Here is a 23,969-nt window from a genome sequence, read left to right as displayed (position 1 = left end):
AAAAACAATTGCTCTCACTTAAACCCATTTGCCTCTCACATTTGTATGAAATACTCTCCCATGAAACATTTTACCTCACATTCACACCGTGTTCCTATGTTTACCATTTGCCTCTCACATTCAGACAGAATGCTCTCACATGAAACATTTAGCTCTCACATTTAAAAAAAATAGTAAAATGGCTCATTTTTACCTTGCTTTCACACAAGGCGCAGGGACGCATTTAACCGTGTCAGCTATTTACTTCTTTCGTTGATCACATGCTTTCACGTTAAACCTAGACGTCTTACATTCACGCAAAACACTCTCGCGTGAACCCTTTACCCCTCACTTCGGCAGAAACGCTCTCGCACGAGCCACTCCACTTCACCTTCATGCAAAGTTCCTGTGGTAACCGTTTATTTCTCGAGTTGTGTTCTCACATTAAACATTCAGCTCTGGCTTTGCCACAGAATTCTCTTACATTAACAGTGACATGCAAGCACCAGGGTTATATCTCACACATATGATGTTTATAAGTGCTGTAATGTTCTACTTATCACTGTATCAATGTATCTACTTAGCCCTCGGGTTAGGACACACACAGACACACACACATCTACACAAACACAGTACATCTACACAAACACTACATCTACATGAACACAGTACATCTACACGCACACACATCTACACACACACATCTACACACACACACACACACAGTACATCTACACACAGTACATCTACACACACATCTACACACAAAGTTGATCTACTCACACAGTACATCCACACATCTACACACACAGCACATCAACACACACACAGCACATCAACACACACACACAGCACATTTACACACACGGTACATCTACACACACACAGTACATCTACACACACACAGTACATCTACACAAACACTACATCTACATGAACACACAGTACATCTACACAAACACTACATCTACATGAACACACAGTACATCTACACGCACACACATCTACACACACAGCACATCAACACACACACACAGCACATCAACACACACACACAGCACATTTACACACACGGTACATCTACACACACACAGTACATCTACACACACACAGCACATCTACACAAACACTACATCTACATGAACACACAGTACATCTACACGCACACACATCTACACACACACAGTACATCTACACAAACACTACATCTACACACACACAGTACATCTACACAAACACTACATCTACATGAACACACAGTACATCTACACGCACACACATCTACACACACACATCTACACACATACACATACACACACACACACACACACACACAGTACATCTACACAAACACTACATCTACACACACACAGTACATCTACACAAACACTACATCTACATGAACACACAGTACATCTACACGCACACACATCTACACACACACACATACACACACACACACACACACACACACAGTACATCTACACACAGTACATCTACACACACATCTACACACAAAGTTGATCTACTCACACAGTACATCCACACATCTACACACACAGCACATCAACATACACACACGGTACATCTACACACACACAGCACATCTACACACACACAGCACATCTACACATAGTACATTTACACACACAGTACATTTGCATTACACACACAGGCCACATCTAAAGACACACAGCACATCTAAACACACACAGCGCATCTACACAAACACAGTACATATATACACACACAGCACGTCTGCACACACTACATCTACACACACTCAGCACATGTACGCACACTCAGCACACCTACACAGGCAGGACATCTACACACACTCAGCACATCTACACACACTCAGCACATCTACACACAGACAGGACATCCACACACACACAGACATTCTTTTTCAGTAAGTGAGATAGAAAAACATGACATACAATTAATAAACTGCATGTAATTACGTCCTCCTTCAGGGGTAATTCCTTTTGAGAATCGTTGATGTCATTTATTCCATCTTTGTAGGCGGACGCTTTTATTTCCTGAACGTCTTTTCTGTTTAGTCACCCAGTTGTCGTCTGTTTGCTGTTGTCATGGAGACACTGCTGGTGATTGATTGCTTGTTACCATGACAATCCTGCTACAACGTCTCACATGGACTATACATAAACACACACCTTAAATCCAAACATACAGTATATACACAAACACGCACATCCAATTCCATTCTAAAAGGATCTACGATATCATCATTGATATCTAGGTTTATGTCGTTTCTCTCCCGGCCGCCAGTAGAGTCATGGCATCTCTCATGAATTCATTCAGTATACTGGACAATGTCTGGTCAGTGGATTTTATACATTACATTTATTCATCATTTGGATTGGCGGGGTCTCAATTTCCTGTTTTTCATCAAGCAGCTGTTCATCAGTAAAGCACAGAATATGATTCATTCCCACTGACAGAATCATTGATATTCACAAGGATTTGAATTTGTGTTAATTAGAATGAACGGAGGGTGACGTAGTGTAAAAAGAGCGAAAGAGAGAGAGAAGCGAGAGTGGGCGAGAGAGAGAGAGAAAGGGAAAGTGTTTAATATGCTGATTATACAGCACTGCGGGACCGGGCTCATTCGGCATCTTCAAGCTGTTTCTATGGTTATTAGGCACGCATTAAAGTATACATCTATCGGTATGACTGTGTGTGTGTGTGTGTGTGTGTGTGTGTGTGTGTGTGTGTGTGGTTATTGCAACAGAAAACAATGACTACTAATGTGCAGGTGTCTCGTGTTCAGAATGGCAGAGGTTTAAAGCGAGTTTGTCCTTTCTGCCACATTCATTCTCTATCACATTCATTCAAAATGCTCTCACTTGAACTAGTTGAACTACCATTTGCACTTACACAAAATGCTCTCGCATTAACCGTTTACCTTTGGCATTCACACAAACCACACAAACGCCATCATATTAACCATTCTGCAGCTCACAGTCATAAAAAACGCTCTTAAAAGTAAACGCTTTATGTCTCATGTTCATACAAAACGCTCTCGCACGAAACATTTACCTTTTGCATTTGAACAAACCCTCACAAGAAAAAATTGCCTCTCACATTTAGGCAAAATGCTCTCCCATTAAAGGGCTTTTATTTTAACTCTCACCCACACACAAAATTCTCACACATTTTATCCCTCGAGTTCAGACAAACGCTCTCACATGAACTATTTAGCTCTGGCATTTTCACAAAATACTCTCATATTCACTTATTATCTCTCTCTCACACACATCATGCTTAAACTCACTTTAAAGCTCTACTCATTACCATTTTACCAGAGGCCACTTTATCGTTAAAGAACTAAACATAAACTCATTTCTGCCTTTCTCTTTCTTCAGGAGGCAACAGCAGTATGAGTGTAAATGGTACATCCCACTGGCCGATCTCACCTTCCAGACACTGGACGACTCGGACTCCTGTACACACGTTCAGACGCTTCCTGAGCACGAGATTGAGGAAATGAAAATCAAGATCTCGGTCATCAAGAGTGAGATCCAGAAAGAGAAGGTCAGAGCATGTCAAAGAGTTTTTTTTGTTTTGTTTTTTTTTTGTTTGTTACAACACACCCACGAAGCTGTGTATGGTCATTAAAGACCACAGGTCTTTGTGTATATATACAAATGTGTGTATGTCTACACAAATACACAACAGTAGGCACAGTTCATTTATTCTAAAAGAGGCAATGATCATAAGTGGCTCTTGGCCTTTGTATGTCCAAGGTTACTACGGGTTGGCCTACACACACACACACACACACACACACACACACACACACACACACACACACACACAGAGGAAATTTTGTCCCACAGTTTTGGAAACTCCACTGTGCTGTGTTTATTTTCGTTGACAATGACTCATTAATAACGAGGTGTATTATTGAAGGCAATTCCTGCCGTATTTAGACGGAGGCTGCTCTTACTATTGTTTAAAAAATAACAAGTTCCTACTGATGAAGCGATGCTACTGGAAATAAAACCCTCATCCAGTTTCCAAGTAACACACACACACAGACACGGAGCTCTTACAAGAATTAGGGGTTTCCTTGAAGCCCATGTTGTTGTTTCCAGTAAAAAGCATGTAAACACAAACAGCGTGAAGGTAATTATGTCGCTCAAGAACATACACCCACTTTACACAATTACACAATGCTTGTCCTTTGTTGGGTTTTCCGACACGCTACAACACACACGGTCTTTAGAGAGGAGGAGCAAGTTCACAGCGGGAAAGGAATTAGGAGGTGGCTTGAATTTCTTTAACAGAAATGACTGTAGATATGATTATTCTTTCATTTAAGGACCGGATTCTGGTGTGTTAGTGTGTGTGTGTTAGTGTGTGTGTTTTGTAGGATTTTGTGTACACAATGAATAACATTTACCAGTAGCAGCATCATTACTGATGTGTTTGTGCATGTGTGTCTGTGTTTGTGTGTGTTTAACAGAAATCTCAGAAAGGCCAAAGCCGCAATGTGGACCGCTTGAGGAAAAAGATGAACGAGCAGGAGTCATGTCTGCTGCTACACTCTCCAACAATCCCTTTCCGCATTCACAACCGAAACGGCAAGGTAACGCGCGCCACTGCCACTTAAGTACACCGTAACACACATCCATTACACCGTAACACACATCCAGTACACCGTAACACGCATCCAGTACACCGTAACACACATTAAACACAATAACACACATCCAGTACACCGTAACACACATTAAACACAATAACACACATCCAGTACACCGTAACACACATTAAACACAATAACACACATCCAGTACACCGTAACACACATTAAACACAATAACACACATCCAGTACACCGTAACATCCATTACACTGTAGTAAGTTAATGCACTGCAGTTCACTGTAACACACACTTAACACACTGCAGTTCACTGTCACACTGCAGTACACTAACACACATGCGGTATAACACACTGCAGTACGCTAACACACATTCAACACACTGCTGTACACTGTAACACGTACAACACACTGCTGTACACTGTAACACATTCAACACACTGCTGTACACTGTAACACGTACAACACACTGCTGTACATTGTAACACATACAACACACTGCTGTACACTGTAACACGTACAACACACTGCTGTACACTGTAACACATACAACACACTGCTGTACACTGTAACACATACAACACACTGCTGTACACTGTAACACGTACAACACACTGCTGTACACTGTAACACATACAACACACTGCTGTACACTGTAACACGTACAACACACTGCTGTACACTGTAACACATACAACACACTGCTGTACACTGTAACACATACAACACACTGCTGTACACTGTAACACATACAACACACTGCTGTACACTGTAACACATACAACACACTGCTGTACACTGTAACACATACAACACACTGCTGTACACTGTAACACATCCACAATCACTAAATAACACATCAACACACTCTATAACAGTAAAATAACACAATACTACACACTACAGCACACTATAACCCAGCACTGTAAATTAACACACACAGTGTAAAATTAAGTGACAGCCAACTTTGCGATTGTGTGGAACTTCAGTCTCTTTCCACTAGAGGACGCCATTGTTGTTTTTTTTAAACATTTCCTCTCTCTCTCTCTCTCTCTCTCCCTCTCTCTCTCCTCTCTCTCTCTCTCTCTCTCTCTCCCTCTCTCTCTCTCTCTCTCTCTCTCTCTCTCTCTCTCTCTCTCTCACAGAGTTACTTGTTCCTGCTTTCCTCAGACTACGAGAGGTCAGAATGGAGAGAAAGCATACAAAGGCTTCAGAAGAAAGGTATATACACTCACACACACACACAAACACACACACACAGACTGTGTGAGTAATTGCAGCCTCTTTATTGCTTTTTCTTTTCTCCTTGCAGATGTCCAGTCCTGTGTGTTGAGCTCGCTGGAGCTCCAGGTCCTCACCAGTTCCTGCTTCAAGCTGCGCACCGTCCATAACATCCCTGTCACAACTAATAAAGATGGTAACACACTCTCTCTCGATCTCTCTCACTCACTCACACACACACACACACACACACACACACACACACACACACACACATGCGCATGCACACACACACACACTGCAAACTTAATATTTTAATTCTGCTGACTCATGGATTCTAAATGCACCTAAAACTCCAGTAGTTTTTGGGAAAATGTTATTAGGCTTTGTCACACTTCAGAGTCCAAAGCTGTGTTCTGCTAGGGATGAAAGGATCTAAAAGAGCTTGGCTACCACACATACACACACACACACACACACACACACACACACACACACACACACACACACACACCCCTTCCTTCTCTTGAGTACAAAAATGACAGAATTCAGGTTAGCACCTGCTTCCGATCCGTTGCTATCCTCTTCACCTCTTCGCTCTCTTATTCGCTCGCTCGGTGCTGAGTTAGTGATTAAGAGGCTCCTGATTTCTGCTCATTTTCCTCCTCTTTGGAGCCTTCAGTCAGTCCCAAAGAGAGATTTACTGCGGAGAAGAAAAAAAAAGATCGTTCCTCTAAAGGACACGGTTAACATCAAGAAGAATTTAATCCTTTTGCAATTCAAAGATCATGGCGGTGAAACTCGACCATAGGTCTGATCGTGATCGTATGAACTCTTAGGGAGTGGAATGCTTTTATTCTTCAGAACCAAAAAAAAATTATGAACCTGCTGTCATTGTTTTTATCATGACGCTAATAGGAAAGATGTGGGAATGCGAATCCTAAACTTGCTAATGTCTCCAGAGAGGTACTTGAGGTAGCGTCAACAGGACGCAAACCCTTGCGTATTTCGTTTCCATAGAAACATCCCCACAGGAAAGTGAGCAAATTCCTGTCAGTGAGCAATGAAATTGTAATGATTGTGTAAACTACTGGAATATTTCATTTGACGGAGTTGTTTACTCATTCGTAGTCCTTTTATATGCTTTGAAGCACACGGTAAAGCAACAGAAGACACGTTATGTTTAATAGTTTGTTGTTTAGTGCCGTACGAAGGACACGGGAAGTTTATTCAAGACCAAAATGCTCTAATTAATGCTGCTTATCTTATTCTCACAAACAGGCATGAGCCCCACTTTGACGAAGAAAAAAAACCCCACAAAGACTTTCCAGTTTAGTCGAGTGCTCCTGGAGAGCTGCGACGCTGAACACGCTGATGAGTTTACTATTTCTGGCTTTTTATTTGACGTCGCCGTATGAACAGACGTCTGCTCTTAATTGGCTGGTATAACATTTATTGGACCGTTAAAGACCCACAGGCTTTGTATGAAGTGACGGCAAAGTGTTTCAGTAGGTTAGATGTGCGAACAGATGTTAGATGTGGCGCCCCCCGGTGGTGAGGTCAGGTATATCATGTCCAAATTGCATTTTTATTTGGGCTAATAATAATAATAATAATAAGAATAAGAATAATAAGAATAATAATAATAATAAGAATAATAATAAAAATTCAGGCTCAGGCTGGTGTTAGAATTTAAATGAGTAGAATTCCTGAAAGCTAAAGCATTTGTGTTGGTATTTGTTAAGGCTGCTAGGTTGTGGAACAAGCCGTTTGCCTCTGTGTAACATCTGATGCTACATGTCGAGTCATTCTCATATATCCAATGCTTTCCCAAAGGTTTTTTTTTTCTTTCTTTTTTTTGGAGAGAGAGTGGGGACAAGGTAAAATAAAAACCAGCTGCCGCTGGAATGCAAGAGTGAAGTTTCAGCCAAGGGTCATAGTTTTATGTAAGCTTGCAAGAATAAGAGAGATGAGGGATGGAGCACGGTGATACCAGGCTGAAACCAAAACGTTTTGAAGTGTTTAGGACACGGATGAATCCTCATGGTTGCCGTAAAGTGGGTTGCTTTTCTGGCTATGTTTATTGTTTTACTGTTAAAAGTTATTGCATAAAGATGGAGTATTAAAAAGAGCTCAGTTTAAGGCTCATATATTAGTGTGTGTGTGTGTGTGTGTGTGTGTGTGTGTGTGTGTGCATGGCTGTGTTGCATAAAGTGGATTAGATGCGTGGGTTACAGTTTCCTCTCCTGCTGCTGCTGGACAAAGTATACATACCCACACACACACACACACACACACACAAACACACACACACACACAAACGTATACAAAGATCCATTTACGCTTCACTTCCGACTAAACATATGCAAACAAGAGAGGATGCAACCTCAATGTGTGTGTGTGTGTGTGTGTGTGTGTGTGTGTGTGTGTGTGTGTGTGTGTGTGTGTGTGTGTGTGTGTGTGTGTGTGTGCAGGTCACAGCCACCCTGAAGCCTTGTATGAGAGATGCTTGTATTTGGGCTAAAGGAGAGAGTTTCTCTAAAGAGAAAGAGAGAGAGAAACGAACGAGAGAGAGAGAGAGAAAAGAGAGAAAGAGAAAGAGAGAGAAGAGAGAGAGAGAAAAGAGAGAGAGAGAAAAGAGAGAGAGAGAGAGAATGAGAGAGAGAGAAAAGAGAGAGAGAGAGAGAGAGCTAGAGAAAGAAGAAAGAGAAAGAGAAAAAAGAAGAGAGGAGGAAGAGAGAAAGAATAGAAAGCGAAAAAAGGGAGGGAGAGAGAATCGAGAGAGAGAGCTCTCTCGCTCTAGCTCTAGCGTACTATCTCTCTATCTGCTCGCTCCCTCCTAATCCAACTCTCCCCCATTTCTCTCTCTCTCTCTCTCTCTCTCTCTCTCTCTCTCTCTCTCTCTCTCTCTCTCTCTATCGATGTATCCTCTAAGTAACACATTTCCCTCACCTGGGTAATGGGATTAAGGACAGGAGCTTTCATCCCTCAGACTCGCATGACTTGCTGCCACAATACCGTACAGTGAAAGTTATTTGTTCGACTTTATCACTCAGTATCAGTATTTTCTTTCCTCGCTCAGCACAAGACCTTCACACATAATAACAGCAGTAAAGAATTTAATTTAGGTAGAACTTTTCACAAACTCTGAGCCTTACACTGAGCAAAAGGCATTAAGATTAAATTTTTTTTTTCCTGGGAATAAAACCCTGGTCCCTTATACGACTGCAGCACTGATTTATTCGATTCGTTTGGATGTTATTGGAGCTTTTTATTCTTGATTGTTCCACCCAAAGAGTCTTAGATAATCCAGTAGATTTACATGATGACAAAATTATATTTATTTCTAATATTTATTATACTTATTTCTAATAATCTGTTCAATATTGGCTTGCATTAATACATATTTGAACATATTTAGTAAATTAAAATGTAATTTTTTTTATTAATATATATTATAGCTATGTATTATATATTATATAACTTTCACATTCACAAGGTCACATTTGAAGGCGTGTTGAATTCTCTGTTCTGATTGGTTCAGAAAGTTATGCTACAGCTGCCCTAACATAAGTTATGACATCACTTAAACATAAGAATCTCGTGGATGCTCCAGAACATTAAATGTAACTTAAATCGAGCTGTAGGTTGGTATCACGGGGTTCTTGCTGTATAAGAGAATTAAAATGCTTCCAGATGTGCAGTTATTGGAAAGCGATTAACCTCAGGCTGGTATCAGTTACACACATCACACAACCCCCGCTCTTGATTATTTTCCTCCATACGACTTTCCTCACATCGTCTCAGTTACCTGAGGCCATGTATAAAGCTTGAAAGAAAAGTGACTGAAGTTTCTCAATCGCGTCTCACATACAGTGCTGACAGTGATGGTGATCCTTTCCGGATCTCACCAGCGCCGACACGCGTAGGCTTTTTCCTACGTGCGTCTGGACGGATGCCAGAGAAAACGGAACACGATGGTCCGAGGAACAAGCTGTGCTTAAAAAGATGAATGAAGTAGTGTCGAGAGAGAATTTCTCTGTCTTCCTTCATTGTCACCTTAATGCCCTTTCAATATCGTGTGTGTTTCAGATGAGGAATCTTCCGGACTGTACGGCTTCCTGCACGTCATCGTCCATTCTGCCACCGGCTTCAAAGAGTCAGCAAGTAAGTACCAAGTGTGTGTGCGCGCGAGTGTGTGTGTGTGTGTGTGTTTGCATTCGTACAGTTAACTACGTTATTTCATTGAAGTACAACTAATGTACAGCATCTGTTTGAGAGGATTGTGTTTCTTGTTCCTTAGAAGTAACAAAATGGCATCAGCACAAGATTACTGAGAGAGAGAGAGAGAGAGAGAGAGAGAGAGAGAGAGAGAGAGAGAGAGAGAGAGAGATGGTGAAAAAAGCTTCCTCTAGCACATACAAACATTCTTCTAGTTCAGCTCAGGTTCCAGCTGCCTGAGGACATGTGAATGGGCAATAGTGTAGATAACAGATATGTCCTCTACATTTGCCCCTACTTATCTATCTAGATGGCTTGTTGTCATGTCTACTGGTCCAACTAACATCTGACCTGTAGGGGCATCCAGTTAGATGTGCAGCTAGACATATAGCTGCTGGATGGGTTAATGGATAGATGGACAGGTAGGAGCACGTGGAGAGATGCACAGATAGATAGGTTGGGGTAAATAGACAGATAGACAAGAAAGGGTAGATGGAAAAATAGATGGATAAGGGTAGATGGACATATTGACAGGTAAGGGGTAGATAGACAGATAAACATGGAGCGGTAGCTGGACAGATATACAGTTATGGGTAGATGGGCAGATAGACAGGTAGGGGTAGATAGACAGATACACATAGAGTGGAAACTGGACAGATATGCAGGTAGAGATAGATGGACAGATAGATGGATGTAGATGGATTGATAGACAGGTAAGTGTAGATGGACATTGACAAGAAAGGGGTAGATTGACAGATAGACGGGGTAGCTGGACAGATAAACAGGTAGGCTGGGGTAGATGGACAGACTGGCTGTTTGGGGTAGATGGACAGATAGACTGGTAGCCTGGGGTAGATGGACAGATAGACTGGCTGGTCGGGGTAGATGGACAGATAGACTGGCTGGTCGGGGTAGATGGACAGATAGACTGGCTGGTCGGGGTAGATGGATAGATAGACTGGCTGGTCGGGGTAGATGGACGAGTTAGACAAGTTAGGTTGAACATTACAATCAATATTAAATAAACGGATTAAACACAACAAAAATAAAATGAGTAAAACATGTATACAGTAAATACCTGCAGCTTTCTACCTGGCTTTCTTCAGCACTTAGTTCACAATCTCATTGTTCTTCTGATTGTTTAAGTCACATTTATTTCTGTAACAATGATCAATTTTCCAGTCGATCAGTTGCCAGATAAACAACTGATTCTTTTAATAAGCAGAACATTGTTGCATAAGGTGTGTTTTTATGAATGAACATATTAAAGGCTTTAGCTGTTGCATATGGCAGCCTCATGCTGCAGATTAGACTTTGTGTGTGATAACAATCAGATGTCTGTTTTAAAGTGGTACAGAGGAGTGCAGCACAGTACAGATCAGATCGGTTCTCTCAGAAAGACCCGCTCACAATAACAACTCCACTGACATCTCTCAAAAGAGGCATTGTGTGTGTGTGAGTGTGTGTGTGTGTGTGTGTGTGTGTGTGTGTGTGTGTCTCACATCTGTTGCTTTCCTTTGTTTGTTCTCCCCCAGCTCGGCGTGTGGTTTACATTCATCATTGATTTGCCTCGGCATATGAGAATATGCTGCTAGAAAACATTTCATCTTTCTCCCGATCCCCCTACTACAAAAACCGAGAGAGAGAGAGAGAAAGAGAGAGAGAGAGAGTTAGAGATGTAATTGAAAAGATATAATATGAGCAAAAGTAAGAAAAAATTAATGAATGAATGAGTCGTGTTTTTTTTAAACGTTTTTTTTATTAAGAGATAAGATACAGTGACGGAGCAAACGTTCACCGCCGATGAAAGAAATTCACTTTTTCGGATGTTGCACAAGATTTAAATATGAAAGTGAACGAGTGCCACATCATACCGTTTTTATCCGTTTCTAAAGAGATAATTGCACAAGTCATTTTATAGCATGATTTCAATAAGAACGCATCATGAAATGACCACGACATTGTGTTAAGCATTGTCTGTTCTCTTCCACATACTGTACGTGAGCACAAATGGCCCAGCATTCTTAACATTGCCTCCTGTTTTTTTTTTTCTTTTCTTGTTTTTTCTTAAGTGTCTTGCTTTTTTTTTCTTTTCCTGATTGTTTTTTTTTTTTTTTTTCGATCTCTTGTTTTCTTATTTTAGCTCAATTATTCCATGCTTTGTGTAATTTCACCGCACGGTCTTGGCATTTAAACAAAATATGTTTCATATTTTTCCTTTTTTCAGCCTGTAATATAATCCAAGCCTCCTCTTTTTCCGTTCCAGTTTTTTTTTCTTTTTAAATTTACGTTAGCGTTCTGTTTTCAAACGGAATAAAATTAGGACTATTTAAATATGCTCGAAAAAGTGCGCGCTCGAGATCGTCAGCTGAAAATAGACCCCGAGTCGAAAAAGTCCACGTTGTAGCTGGTAGACACACCAAGTATCATCATACTTTTAATCCTGGAAAGTAGCAGACCTAACTTTAGAAATAAATCAGAATAATAATAAAAAAAAATAAACCATGCATGTACTAGGATATCCGATCTCTAGCGAGCTCATTAGGAATGTCATTATTTGCCACAACTGCGTCACTCCACAATCACAAGCTCAAACATATTCCTTATGCAGCAGAGCTCACAAAGTGACCACAAGCATTTTAACCTCGAGCAGTTGCACATCTGCGTGAGCAAACATTACAAAACCCCAAACCTGGTTCTGCTTATTTTCCGCTCCCTCTTTCCTCTTAGGAACAATCGCTTCTATTTTGTAAAACAAGCTTTTGTGTATAATGCCAGCGAGTCAAACTTGGAGATTTTTTTTTGGTTGCCAAAGCGGTGGCACTGTGCTACATCAGCTTTTTCTCCTCTCTCTTTTATGAGTATGTTAATAGCTGCAGACACCACTTTCAGCACATTCGCTGCTTTTCTGAAGCTCAGACCCCTGCTGGGCTTCATTTTTCATTCATGCTGGGGTTTTTTTTAGGCACTTCTTTACCAGCCATTTCCATCTAGATACAGGCCTGAAATACACGTCCTGGAAATTTGTTGAGGTCAATATAATATACTGTAGTTACAGAAGGTTGCTTCCTGTTAATGAAGGTGATTCTGATGAACCCTCAAGGTCCACAAGCTGACTAAATGTTTTTTTTTTTTTGTTTTTGAAAGGTACCAATCTAAAGAGGCATATAAACAAATTTGAACCCTTTCTCCTTGTTATCTTTTACTCTGCATCACAAAATTGATATTGCAACGAAAACGTATTTGATAGTAAAACACTGTGCAGGGCTGTCAAGTGTCACGCATTGAGAGTGACAGTCACGCATTTGGGTCTTTTCTCCCGCTCTCCCGCCACACATCGTATTTCTCACGCAGAAAAACCTTTTGACTATTTATCATATATTTACTATGCCGCAGTGCCCAAAATATTCAAAATCAAAAAAAAGAGGCTACACAATAGCCAATCGGAAAATAGCACTAACGCGACAACCAATGAAAAAAAAAACACACATTCATTAGAGAGGGTATTTTCGATGGTCGGTTTGAACAAAACCTCAACACGAAACAGTTTGTCTCTGGACGGGACATTGTCCTCAATCATGACCCTAATTTAAACAAAAACAAAATGACCCTAATTTATTTTGGCTGGGCTTGAGCCGAACTGTTTTATATGGGAGCAACATTACAAATGATAAAGGAGTCTCTCTCTCTCTCTCTCTCTCTCTCTCTCTCTCTCTCTCTCACACACACACACACACACACACACACACACACACACACACACACACACTAATAAATGGAAATTAAACAAATACTTTGTAGTTGGTTAAAATGTGGTCAGTGATCCTTTTGAAACACATTTATCTATCTATCTATCTATCTATCTATCTATCTATCTATCTATCTATCTATCTATCTATCTATCTATCTATCTATCTATCTATCTATCTATCTATTTATTTATTTGTTTATTTATTTTAATGGGGTGGTGGTGGAAGGGGTGCTGGGGGAAATGTCACTCTTGCCTGTCTTCAAAACTTGAGAGCCCTGCACTGTATACAACTGCTGAAATAAAATAACGTAAACTTATAAGGCAGGAAAAGCATAAATTACGTAAAACACGTAGCAGTGCTGGTACTGACTGACACACTAACACATCGTTGGCATGAGGGCCTGCTATTGATGTTCAGCTCACACTCAGCATCCATGTAAAAGGTCACACACTACGGTCAACGACACTGAATGCTTGATGCAATGAATCAATCTAAACCGTGTGTGTATGGATGTTTGTGAGCCGTTACTGGGATCGAGACATCGACATGTGATGCTGTTTGAACTGCAGCGTCAGCTCCGAAGGGGTCGACCTCTCAGAGTGTATTTCTCTCCAAATGTCTTCCCCCAGCATTGACACACATGTTTACTGCTTTAATCTGTTCGTCAGCAAGTCGCCTGCTTCGATTATCAGTCCCCCTTCGATTATCAGTTACTTATTGTTTGTTGGGAGCGTTGTGGTATCACCTTGTCCGAAATTCGGCAACGTCGATGTCCTTTCATTTATTTCATCTTTGTGTGTCCTCCTCAGATCTCTATTGTACACTCGAAGTGGATTCCTTCGGGTACTTTGTTAGCAAAGCCAAGACCCGCGTGTTTCGAGACACCAGCCAACCGCACTGGAACGAGGTAATTCTGTTTTTGTTTTGTTTTGCTTCGGTTCAGAATTTCATGTAGTTTCTGTCTCTGATTCCATCTCTGTCTTTTTGCTACGGCTGTCCAACAGGAGTTCGAAATTGAGCTGGAGGGCTCGCAGTGCCTGCGCATCCTGTGCTACGAGAAATGCTACGACAAATCCAAGCTCAACAAGGATGACAATGAGATTGTAGACAAGATCATGGGCAAGGGACAAGTGCAGGTAGGAGGAACTGTTTAGATTTTATATGTTCACACAAACAGATTCACTTTTTTTCTGTGGCTTTTGTCATCCTATGACCCTTTTCTGCCAAGGCAGTTTGTGGGCTGGTTCAGAACCAGAGCCTGATTTTAAAATATTTTTTTTTCCTTTTTCGACACCCAAAACACTCTGAACCAGGAAAAGTGGTTCTTAAGCAGCACCAAAACATTTCTGGTCTAGACTTAAGAACCGCTTGCGTCAGGGGCTGGGGGCGGGGTTACTGTGACCAACAAGACAAAAGAGAACGTCGTCAGCACCATTTTTAAATCATTTTAAATCGGGATTTGCTGCGTTTGGATGCCAATATAGGTTCAGTAAAGCAACATTGATTGTTGATGATGTGGTTGTGTTTGTTGCTGCTGCGTCAACGTTACATGTATAACGTTGTATACAGTGACGTAAGACTTTGTGATGGCTCTCTAGCCCATGGAAAGGCAAACCAGTTCTTAGAAGGCTCGCCAGTGGAACCAACTTCGAACCAGCACCCAGTTCTTTCTGGGAGAAAAGGGGGCATTAGAAGCTGTTAAGGAAAAGTCCTCATTAACAGTCTGCACTTGGATGTTAAGAAGTTATAGTAAACTAGCACTGAATGAGTTAGCCATTGTTATTTGTTAGCCAGGCCAAACAGTATATGGTGTTGTCATCATCCGTTGTGTTTAACCTGACACCATCAATTATTATTCCAAACGCGTTCCTCTCCGACCTCCTCCGCCTCCTCTTGAATCTAGGGCAGCGTTTAAGAGTCGGAAAGCGGGGTGAAGTTAATTGCAGAGCCCTTGTCTCTTGTTTATGCTTCCCCTTGTCTCTGGGGAAACACATCCGCGGGTGATCTGTGAGCTGAGAGTATTCTTTGTGCTTCTGTGCGCTTTCACCCAACCACACGCACACACGGAGTGTTAACAGAGCTGTAGCACTTAACAGGGAAAAACATGTTGCACAGGTGTCTCTCTCTCTCTGAAAATTAGGATTCCTTTTTGTATTTAATATGTCGGTCTGAGCAAATGTTACAGTTTAAACATTAGGTTTAGATAGTTGAAGACAAAATAAAGCAGACAAAGACAAATGAATTGTAGAATAATTATACATCTTTATGATCGGAAGAGTTATTATTATGAATGAGTTCTGTACTTTTTTGTAACGAGAACACTCATTGGGTGCATCGAATAACAGATTAATCCCAACGCTTATCTCCCTCGCAGCCGCTTCGACGTTTTTCACCAAAATATATTTCAACAAATGCTTAATTGTTATCAGATCTGATCTTGCTTTCACATAAAGTAAGATCTTGCGCATAAACACAGGGCCACATGGAGTCTTGAAAGCTCACCCTGTTACATCTATAACGTCTTGCTTTAGAGCATTGCAGAGTACCAGTCAAATATCAGCCGAGTCTTGTATCGCAATGGAAGAAGTAGGATTGGTGGATTCCTTCTAAAGGAATGAAGAACTGGGGTGTAATAAAAGGAAAGATTAGTTTCTTTGCTACGAGTGTTAACTTCCTTCCTAACACCTCTCGAATACAGAATTCCCTCTACCACAACCCAAGCCCACCCCCACCCCCTGTTGCAACAGATGGGTTTGTTTTTGCTTTGGCTCTTCTTATGAATCAGGCTTTTTTAGGACACCTACTGGGAAATGAAGGTCCTACAGTATTACTGAGACTGGAGTCTTCTATACTGGAACAGAACACATTCACAAATATACAAATGAGAAACTCACAGTTTTCAGTTAATCACCTCAAGATCTCTGATGCATCGTATATATTCCTCTTGCATACCTGGACGACAAGGCAAAGAACCATGCGTTAGTTGACGATTCTGGGATTGCACTGAGACCAGAAATGCTGTGTCCCTCTGTGGACTCGTGGTCTCTTTGCCACTAATCTCCAGTTTATATTTCCATGCAACTGCTCAACGCAGAGACCTCTTTTATGTATGTTTGAGAATGTGATTACATAAGAGAGAGTTTGTTTCCGAGCTGCACAAAGATGCCTACCATGAGTGGGCTTGTTTGTCTATCTCTGCTTCATTCCTGATTGATCCCCCCCCCCTCTCTTCCCCACTCTTTTCCTCACTGTGGCTTTGGCAGCATTGTGTATACAACCATAAAATGAAAACAAGCAGGGAACATTGCTCTTGCAGGCAGCGGAGAGATATTTTCACCACATGTGGAGCTGGCATAGCCTGAAAGAAGGAAAATGCTGAAAGGCTAGGATGTACTGTCCTGAAATGTCCTGAAATGCTGGGAACATCTGAGATCTAGGGGACTAGAGTGCCTGAGCTTCACGCAGAGGAATATAAATACTACGAGGAGGGAATGTTAGAATTGGTCAGAATAGTTAGTCTTGCTAGCCAAAACCTTTTGATATGTAAAGTCGTGGTCTCGTTCCTTTTCCCGAGAGAAAACACCTAGACTAATAACCAAATGACTGGTAGTTTGGTTAAACCCCATATTGCGCGACAGAGAGGTCGGTTGGTCAGTAGAAAGGGTGCTTTGACATAACGGTACAACAGAATGTCGAGTTAAGCACAATCATCAAGCCAAATAGATGGTTTAAACAGTTAGAGCAAAAGAAATGTGTATTTGTCCCAATAGTGGAACAGAATTAAAAATGCTTTGACCAATCACAGGGTAGTTCGAGCCAAAGATACAGCGGGTTTAGTGAAGCAACATATGCAAGCAAAAAAAAAAAAAAAGCATAGTTCAGTCCAGTGGTACTTCGGAAAATTTGCTTCATCCCAGCTGGTTCGACCCAAAGTGAAAGCTTTCATTCATTGGCTTCCCCAATGCAAAAATCTATCTTAGACCTAGCCTAAAAACTAGCATCATCTGCTGTGCCATAACTTTAATATTTATTGTGAAATCTATGTAAGAAAGGTTAGTGTCATCGAAGATCATAATGGAATAAATGGGTTGCCAATGAAGAGACCATCATGTATGCCTGTTTTTTCCCCCCTATGTGACAGAGGAATGATCCGACTACCTTGCAGTAGCAAACATTCCAGTGCTGACAGAGCTGCTGTTTTCTTAACTGGTCAGGCCAAGTTGGAAAGATCCGAGATTTTCCCTTCAGTCTCTTGAGAGTTCCACATTTATTGACCGAGTCTTTGGCTTTTGCATCTAAAAAGGCCTTAAATGGTCAAGTCTCTATTTAGAGCCTGTTGCAGCGAGTGACATTTTAAGTTTTTTAGACGGGGAAAGTTTATATTTTCATTGTCTTGCAGTAGGATATTACAAGTTTTGTTGTCTTGAGAGCTACGTGAAGATTAAGTTGCATGCAGTTGAATTGAACAGAGAAGGATTCCATCCAATGTGGAAGTCTTTCTTTGAACTTTCTGCCCAAACAAGAAGTGCTTCAAGTGGTCTGTGGCCCATGTCAACGTTTCTACTTGTTTTGTTATGTTAGCCTTAATTTCTTCTACTGCAGAGTTAACCTCAAAACCCCAGGGACCACCATGGTAATTGGGGGTCAATCAGCTACTAATGTGGCCGAAGATCTCCTCCATTGGAAGACATTTAAGGCACTTTAAAGTGGCTTCAAGGGAATCAACAGAGAGCAAATCAATGCCAGTTCAATAGACATGTCCAAATGTGTACACCTTGTCAATCAGAGCGTTAGTTTTCATCCCTAACAATAGCATGATACCTCAGAGTGGATTGAGACAAACATCCAGGATACTGCATTCAAAGTTTTCACTTGATCAAGAAACACTATTAATAAATTAAACACTTCGTAATGAATGTTTGACTTCTTCTAAACTAACTCTCAATTCACATTTGCTTGAAGATGCACTCTCACTGGGGACATGTTATACAACAGAGGGGTTATATTCTAGCATGAAACTTGCATGAATTATTGCAGGTACAGCCTTTCCATGATATGTACTTTTGTTCACTACCCTACCTTCTTTTTGCTGCCTCTCTACCATGTATCTACTCTTCCCTCAGGTTTTATTCCTTTTTTGTTTGCAGCTGGTACATTGCCTGGCTGGAGTTCTTGAGAAAGCTTTCTCAGCTGAGTTTGAGGATTTAAAAACAATCTCATTTGCCTGAAAGCACTCTCCCACCAAAGACTTTCGTATTTAGGCATTTGGCAGAGAGTTGTCCGAAAAAAATGCACAAAGCGGAAGTATCTTCTGAGAACCTGGAGGGTGGCCAGATGGAGGATAAAGAGAAATAAACTTGTCAGCCATTGACATTGGAAGTGGTAGAAGCCATGAGATCTGAGCCCATATACAGTAATGTAGTGTAAAAGAACAAGAATGGATCTAAAACTGCACCCTGGGGAACCCCAGTAGTAGTGATGAAATTGAAACTCTTCAGGCTACATACCCTGAAGATATAATTAGAACCAGACCTCCTGATCCCTGAATAAACAAGATTGGAAATGCGTGTCTGCTGATTCATTCTGTCAATGGCCGTCGACGGTTCAAAAAAGATCGGGACAAGGGATGTAGAGTTTTCTGATTACTCATCAAATCAGAATACATTTATTGTACAAATACGATAATTGAATCTGATTTAATATAGATTGTTTAACTCTGAACCCATCATAACTGATGCTAATACTTTACAAATACCAAGTACATTAAGTGTACAAAACGGGGTGAAATTTGATTAGAACACTGGATGCTTTGTGCATGAGTATGCACAGTCTCATATCAAGTTGTGTTGTTTTAGAGAGATGTAATGGTTGTGAAAAAGCCACTTGATCCTAGGATCAGGATCTCAGCACACTCTGGACCTACCTCCGTTCAGCATAAAGAAGTTAATTTATCCAAAGTTTGCTTACAGAATAAGTAATATTACACAATCCGGTGTTGTGGCATCAACATTCCTCCTTTTTTAGATCTGTATTAACAGATCTACCGAAAGGCAGAAGGAAATGAAATAAATTCCCACCATTGTATATTTCCTTTGTGTCCTATTTTTATATAGGAAGCCTCATGCAATAATGGCTTTGTACAACCACGTGTGTGTGTGTTTGTAGGTGTACATGCTTGCTAATGTAGTATGGCTTCTAAAGGGAACAATATGTTATGCCATAAATCACACCCCAGAGCCCATCATGTTGTTTTGCAATATGTCATGTGACCTTTTTTCAGTCAGTCACCATCGGGGGATTGGTAGACAAAGCCAGGCCTGTCAAACCTGACAGATGGGGTCGTTGGGGTACACACAAACACACACACACACATGCACATTGCTCTTGGACACACAGAATTTGGCCCCGGGGAGAACTCTGTGCTAATTGGTGGCAGGCTAATTTATTACACATAAATGGTATGTGTATGATGGCTGGTGGTGATATGTGATGGGAAGCTAAAATACAAAAGCTATAAACAGTTTCATAATAGTGTTGATCAAGGCAGTACATCATAAGATCTCACCAATGACCACCCTAAATTTTAACCCCACCACCTTCATATTATTCTTAATTCAGTTCTCACCCACTTGTTTATTACACATCAGGTACCGACCATGGAAGGTGAAGGCTAACACGTACTTCTTCCTAAACACGTGAAACCAGCCAACTACATTTTTCCAGTCTGCTGCTTATCCTACAGTATGTTGCAGAGCAACTTAACACAATTGCTAAGGTGCTATTATACCCCCTTCCTCATACTTAAGGCTATAGATGCTTATAGATCCCTGTGATTGACAGGGGATGGGGACTTTGGCTCCCTGCGGCATCATTATTTATCCTCATAAGATCCGTTCCACAATAAAAAACCATAAATAAAAATCTAAAATCCCTAAATCCACTCTAATCTTGTTTTTATCACTCTCGGGTTCACTTAAACTCAATACAGTACATTCTCATTACCATAAATCCATCTGTGATTCACCTTCTCCACTTCTTATTGAGAAACACAGTGTGTTTCTGCAATATCTGGGTCACATTTTTGTCAGGGCAAAATTAAAGCCTCAATAAAATCCCGTCATTTATCTCCATATCTCGTGCACCAAGCCGACAGTAGGATCTTTCTAAGACGGGTTTGGCTTCGGTGTGTCATCACTTTATCCTCCTAATTCTTGACGGAATGAACAATAGATCACCAAGATGTTGCCTGTGAGAGAGAGAGAATGAGACGGAGCGAGTGTCTGACTTGCTTTTTCTCAGCGTCCGTTTTTTTTAGTGTTTAAGCACTGAATAGAGGATTATGGATGTCCCGCATGAAATAAAGGGCAGATACGCTGATAAATGAGAGTATGAGAGTATGAGGGGGAAATAAGGTTCAGATATGTGAATATGTATGAGAGGAGGGGGGGGGGAGTCACAGATGGGGTCTAATTATTCGCCTGATATTAACGTTAGCATGTAGCTCTCTGTCTTGTATACGCCTGAGGAAGGGCCTAATAACACAAAGCACGGCTTTATAGCATATTGCTCGCTGTCATTTTTGTTTAAATGCTAAATTTAACACAGAGAACCAGAGTGAGATCCAGCAGCAAGAGCGAACATTATCACATCATGTCACTACTGTATAATTGTTATCGCGCGAGGACGTGTAACGAACGGAACAGCGTGAAAGGAGAGAAGGAAAAAAAAGCAAAAGGCAAGCTGGGGAACAAAGGAAAAGAGATGGAGCGCTGATGAGCGATGTGTCAGCATGCCAAGATTATAAATCAGAAAAGGTGCATAGCAGCCCCTCTCTACCTCTTCACCTTTCCCCCTCTCTCTAAAACACACTGGGAGACACACACACACACACACACGCACACACATACACACACATGCTCACTCACACAATTCCCAATTGACAAAACCTGGCCTTTTCTGTGCTGAAGTGCTTCACTGCAATGGCATCTCCAATAACATTCAATTGACAGAGAAGCACAGATTCAGCAGTATTGTGGGCGACCTCTCAATATTCCAGATAGTAAAAAGTTTGTGTGTGCGCACACACGCTGTCCTCAGTTCACCTATACACAAACTATGCGTAACCTTTGGCGTATCATCGCTGTGTCTAAATAGATTTTTGTGCTTGGAATATCAGCCAAATCTTCCCTTTTCTAACCAGGACTCTTAAAGGGCCAGCTCACTCAACACTAACTTATAGTATAGTAACATATGAGCTCAAAGAGATGAATTTTGTCCCTTCCAATTTTGTCCCTTCCAATTTTGTCCCTTCCATATATTAACATACAGGTTTGTTGGGACTAAAGCTAAGTTTGCCGTCTGGTGAATCCGACTTTTGAATCAAATCAGAGATATCAGATAGCACATTTCAGCATTTCACACCACAAGGTATTGTGTGTGTGTGTGTGTGTGTGTGTGTGTGTGTGTGTGTGTGTGTGTGTGTGTGTGTGCGCACACATTTGGGTAGCAGACTCAAAGAAATAATAAATATCAAGAGGCTGAAGTGATACGTTGAAGAAAGGAGCTTTCTTTCTTTCTTTCTTTCTTTCTTTCTTTCTTTTTTTTGCAAAAAAGAAAGGAAAAAAGGTTTCTTATTCTTTATTAAGTCTATAGATCTAGGTGTACTGTAGAAGTAACTAGCTGAATTCATAATTATGTCCAGGGAAGGTCCTCACAAGGACAGTATGGTGTGTGTGTGTGTGTGTGTGTGTGTGTGTGTGTGTGTGTGTGTGTGTGTGTGTGTGTGTGTCTCTTCATCTGGGTGCCATAATAGAGATTGATTATGCTGGTCACTGTGCTGCTGGGATGTGTAAATCTGTGTGTGTGTGTGTGTGTGTGTGTGTGTGTGTGTGTGTGTGTGTGTGTGTGTGTGTGTGTGTGTGTATAGAATGTGCTATGGGATGTGAGGTGAAAGGTGGTGCTGTGTTAACACAAAGGGAGAAGGAAAAAAAAGACAGAACGATAAGAAGCTTGAATCGCTAGCAAATTGACTGTCTCTCATTTATCTCTCTCTCTCACACACACACACACACACACACACACACACACACACACACACACACACACACACACACACACACACAGTTTTGCTGTGGCCAGCTTTCTAAGATTTCCTTCTGAATGTGCGTGTGTGTGTGTGTTATACCATATTTTCTATTGAATTATGAAGTAAAAAGGAATCTCCAGTGAAATGATTGCTGATTGGTCAAAATATATTGATTATAGACTGATTCGTCGCTCTGGCGCTTTTATCGATTTTTTTAGGAAAATGTATAGACATATAAAAACATAAATATACAAAGACAATCATTCAGCAGTGATGGAAGGAGTCTCCAGTTTCAGGGTAAGTTTTCCGCCACTGGAAGCTCAACAGTCGGATGATATTAGGTTTCCTATGGATCAACTATGTTTTTGTGTAAATATGTAAAAGATTCTTTATAATGTGATAACAGAAACGTATTATTATTATTATACGTGCTCTTCTTAAGATTATAAAGGAGTATGAAGACGCTGGGATGTTTTCTCTCATCGTCCTGCTGTTATTTATTGAAGTAGCTGCTTGTGGTGTGCCTCAAGGCTCCATTTCAGGGCCAAAACTATTCTTTATACCTGGTACTATCTGGCTGTGTTCCTCACAGGCATGAGGAAAGCTGTTGTGTTTTATGGTGATGTACAGTTGTATTTCATTGCCCTGCTATTAAATTTAACCACAAGTGTTAATCAGATTCATGAAGACTGGAGCTGAACTCGTGAGCGAGCTTTGTGGCGGTTAGCGTAGGTTAAAGAGCAAAGACAAACCTTTTGGTACACATGGATATTTCCTGTATCCCAGCTGTGGTAAGATTTCAGCATTTCTTTCCGTCACAGAAGCAGATCTCGTATCTCGAGTGCTGCAACTCATCCATTTTTCTGTTTGTTACCGTCGGTGTTTGCTGAACATTGTTGAATTTGCGCTGGTGGTGGTGGGTTTCGTGTGCGTGTTTGTGTAGAGGCAGCAACAGTCACCATTGCATAACATACATGGACAAGCTGATTTTATGTTTGTCATTTATCCTCAGCTCAAGTAAAGTAACACACACACACACACACACACACACACAGAGTCTGCAGTCATCCACTGCTGTT

General features: G+C 41.0%; 1 protein-coding gene and 1 long non-coding RNA gene across 6 annotated transcripts in view; one reads left to right on the top strand and one right to left on the bottom strand.

Annotated features, from left to right (window-relative positions):
• Window positions 1-23,969, top strand: part of abr (ABR activator of RhoGEF and GTPase) — a 113,452-nt gene that overhangs the window by 66,910 nt on the left and 22,573 nt on the right. For all 4 annotated transcript variants that reach the window (XM_047808954.1, XM_047808955.1, XM_047808956.1 and 1 more), the window contains 7 exons: window positions 3,369-3,537; window positions 4,472-4,594; window positions 5,757-5,832; window positions 5,924-6,028; window positions 9,925-9,999; window positions 14,615-14,712; window positions 14,810-14,941. In XM_047808954.1, coding sequence (XP_047664910.1) covers window positions 3,369-3,537; window positions 4,472-4,594; window positions 5,757-5,832; window positions 5,924-6,028; window positions 9,925-9,999; window positions 14,615-14,712; window positions 14,810-14,941 — 778 coding nt within the window. The remainder of the gene's footprint in view (window positions 1-3,368; window positions 3,538-4,471; window positions 4,595-5,756; window positions 5,833-5,923; window positions 6,029-9,924; window positions 10,000-14,614; window positions 14,713-14,809; window positions 14,942-23,969) is intronic.
• Window positions 6,022-17,109, bottom strand: LOC113663449. Of its 2 annotated transcripts, none has more exons than XR_003445498.2 (3): window positions 16,700-17,109; window positions 11,556-11,679; window positions 6,022-6,535 (listed from the first exon to the last, which is right to left on the bottom strand). It is a non-coding gene; the product is annotated as an uncharacterized LOC113663449 (long non-coding RNA). The 2 variants fall into 2 exon arrangements; XR_003445499.2 differs by having other exon boundaries at window positions 16,717-17,109.

The sequence above is a fragment of the Tachysurus fulvidraco genome, chromosome 26, assembly GCF_022655615.1.
Source record: "Tachysurus fulvidraco isolate hzauxx_2018 chromosome 26, HZAU_PFXX_2.0, whole genome shotgun sequence".
NCBI lineage: Eukaryota > Metazoa > Chordata > Actinopteri > Siluriformes > Bagridae > Tachysurus > Tachysurus fulvidraco.
The sequence above is the reverse complement of the archived record's forward strand: the minus strand, read 5'-3'. Positions and strand labels throughout refer to the sequence as shown.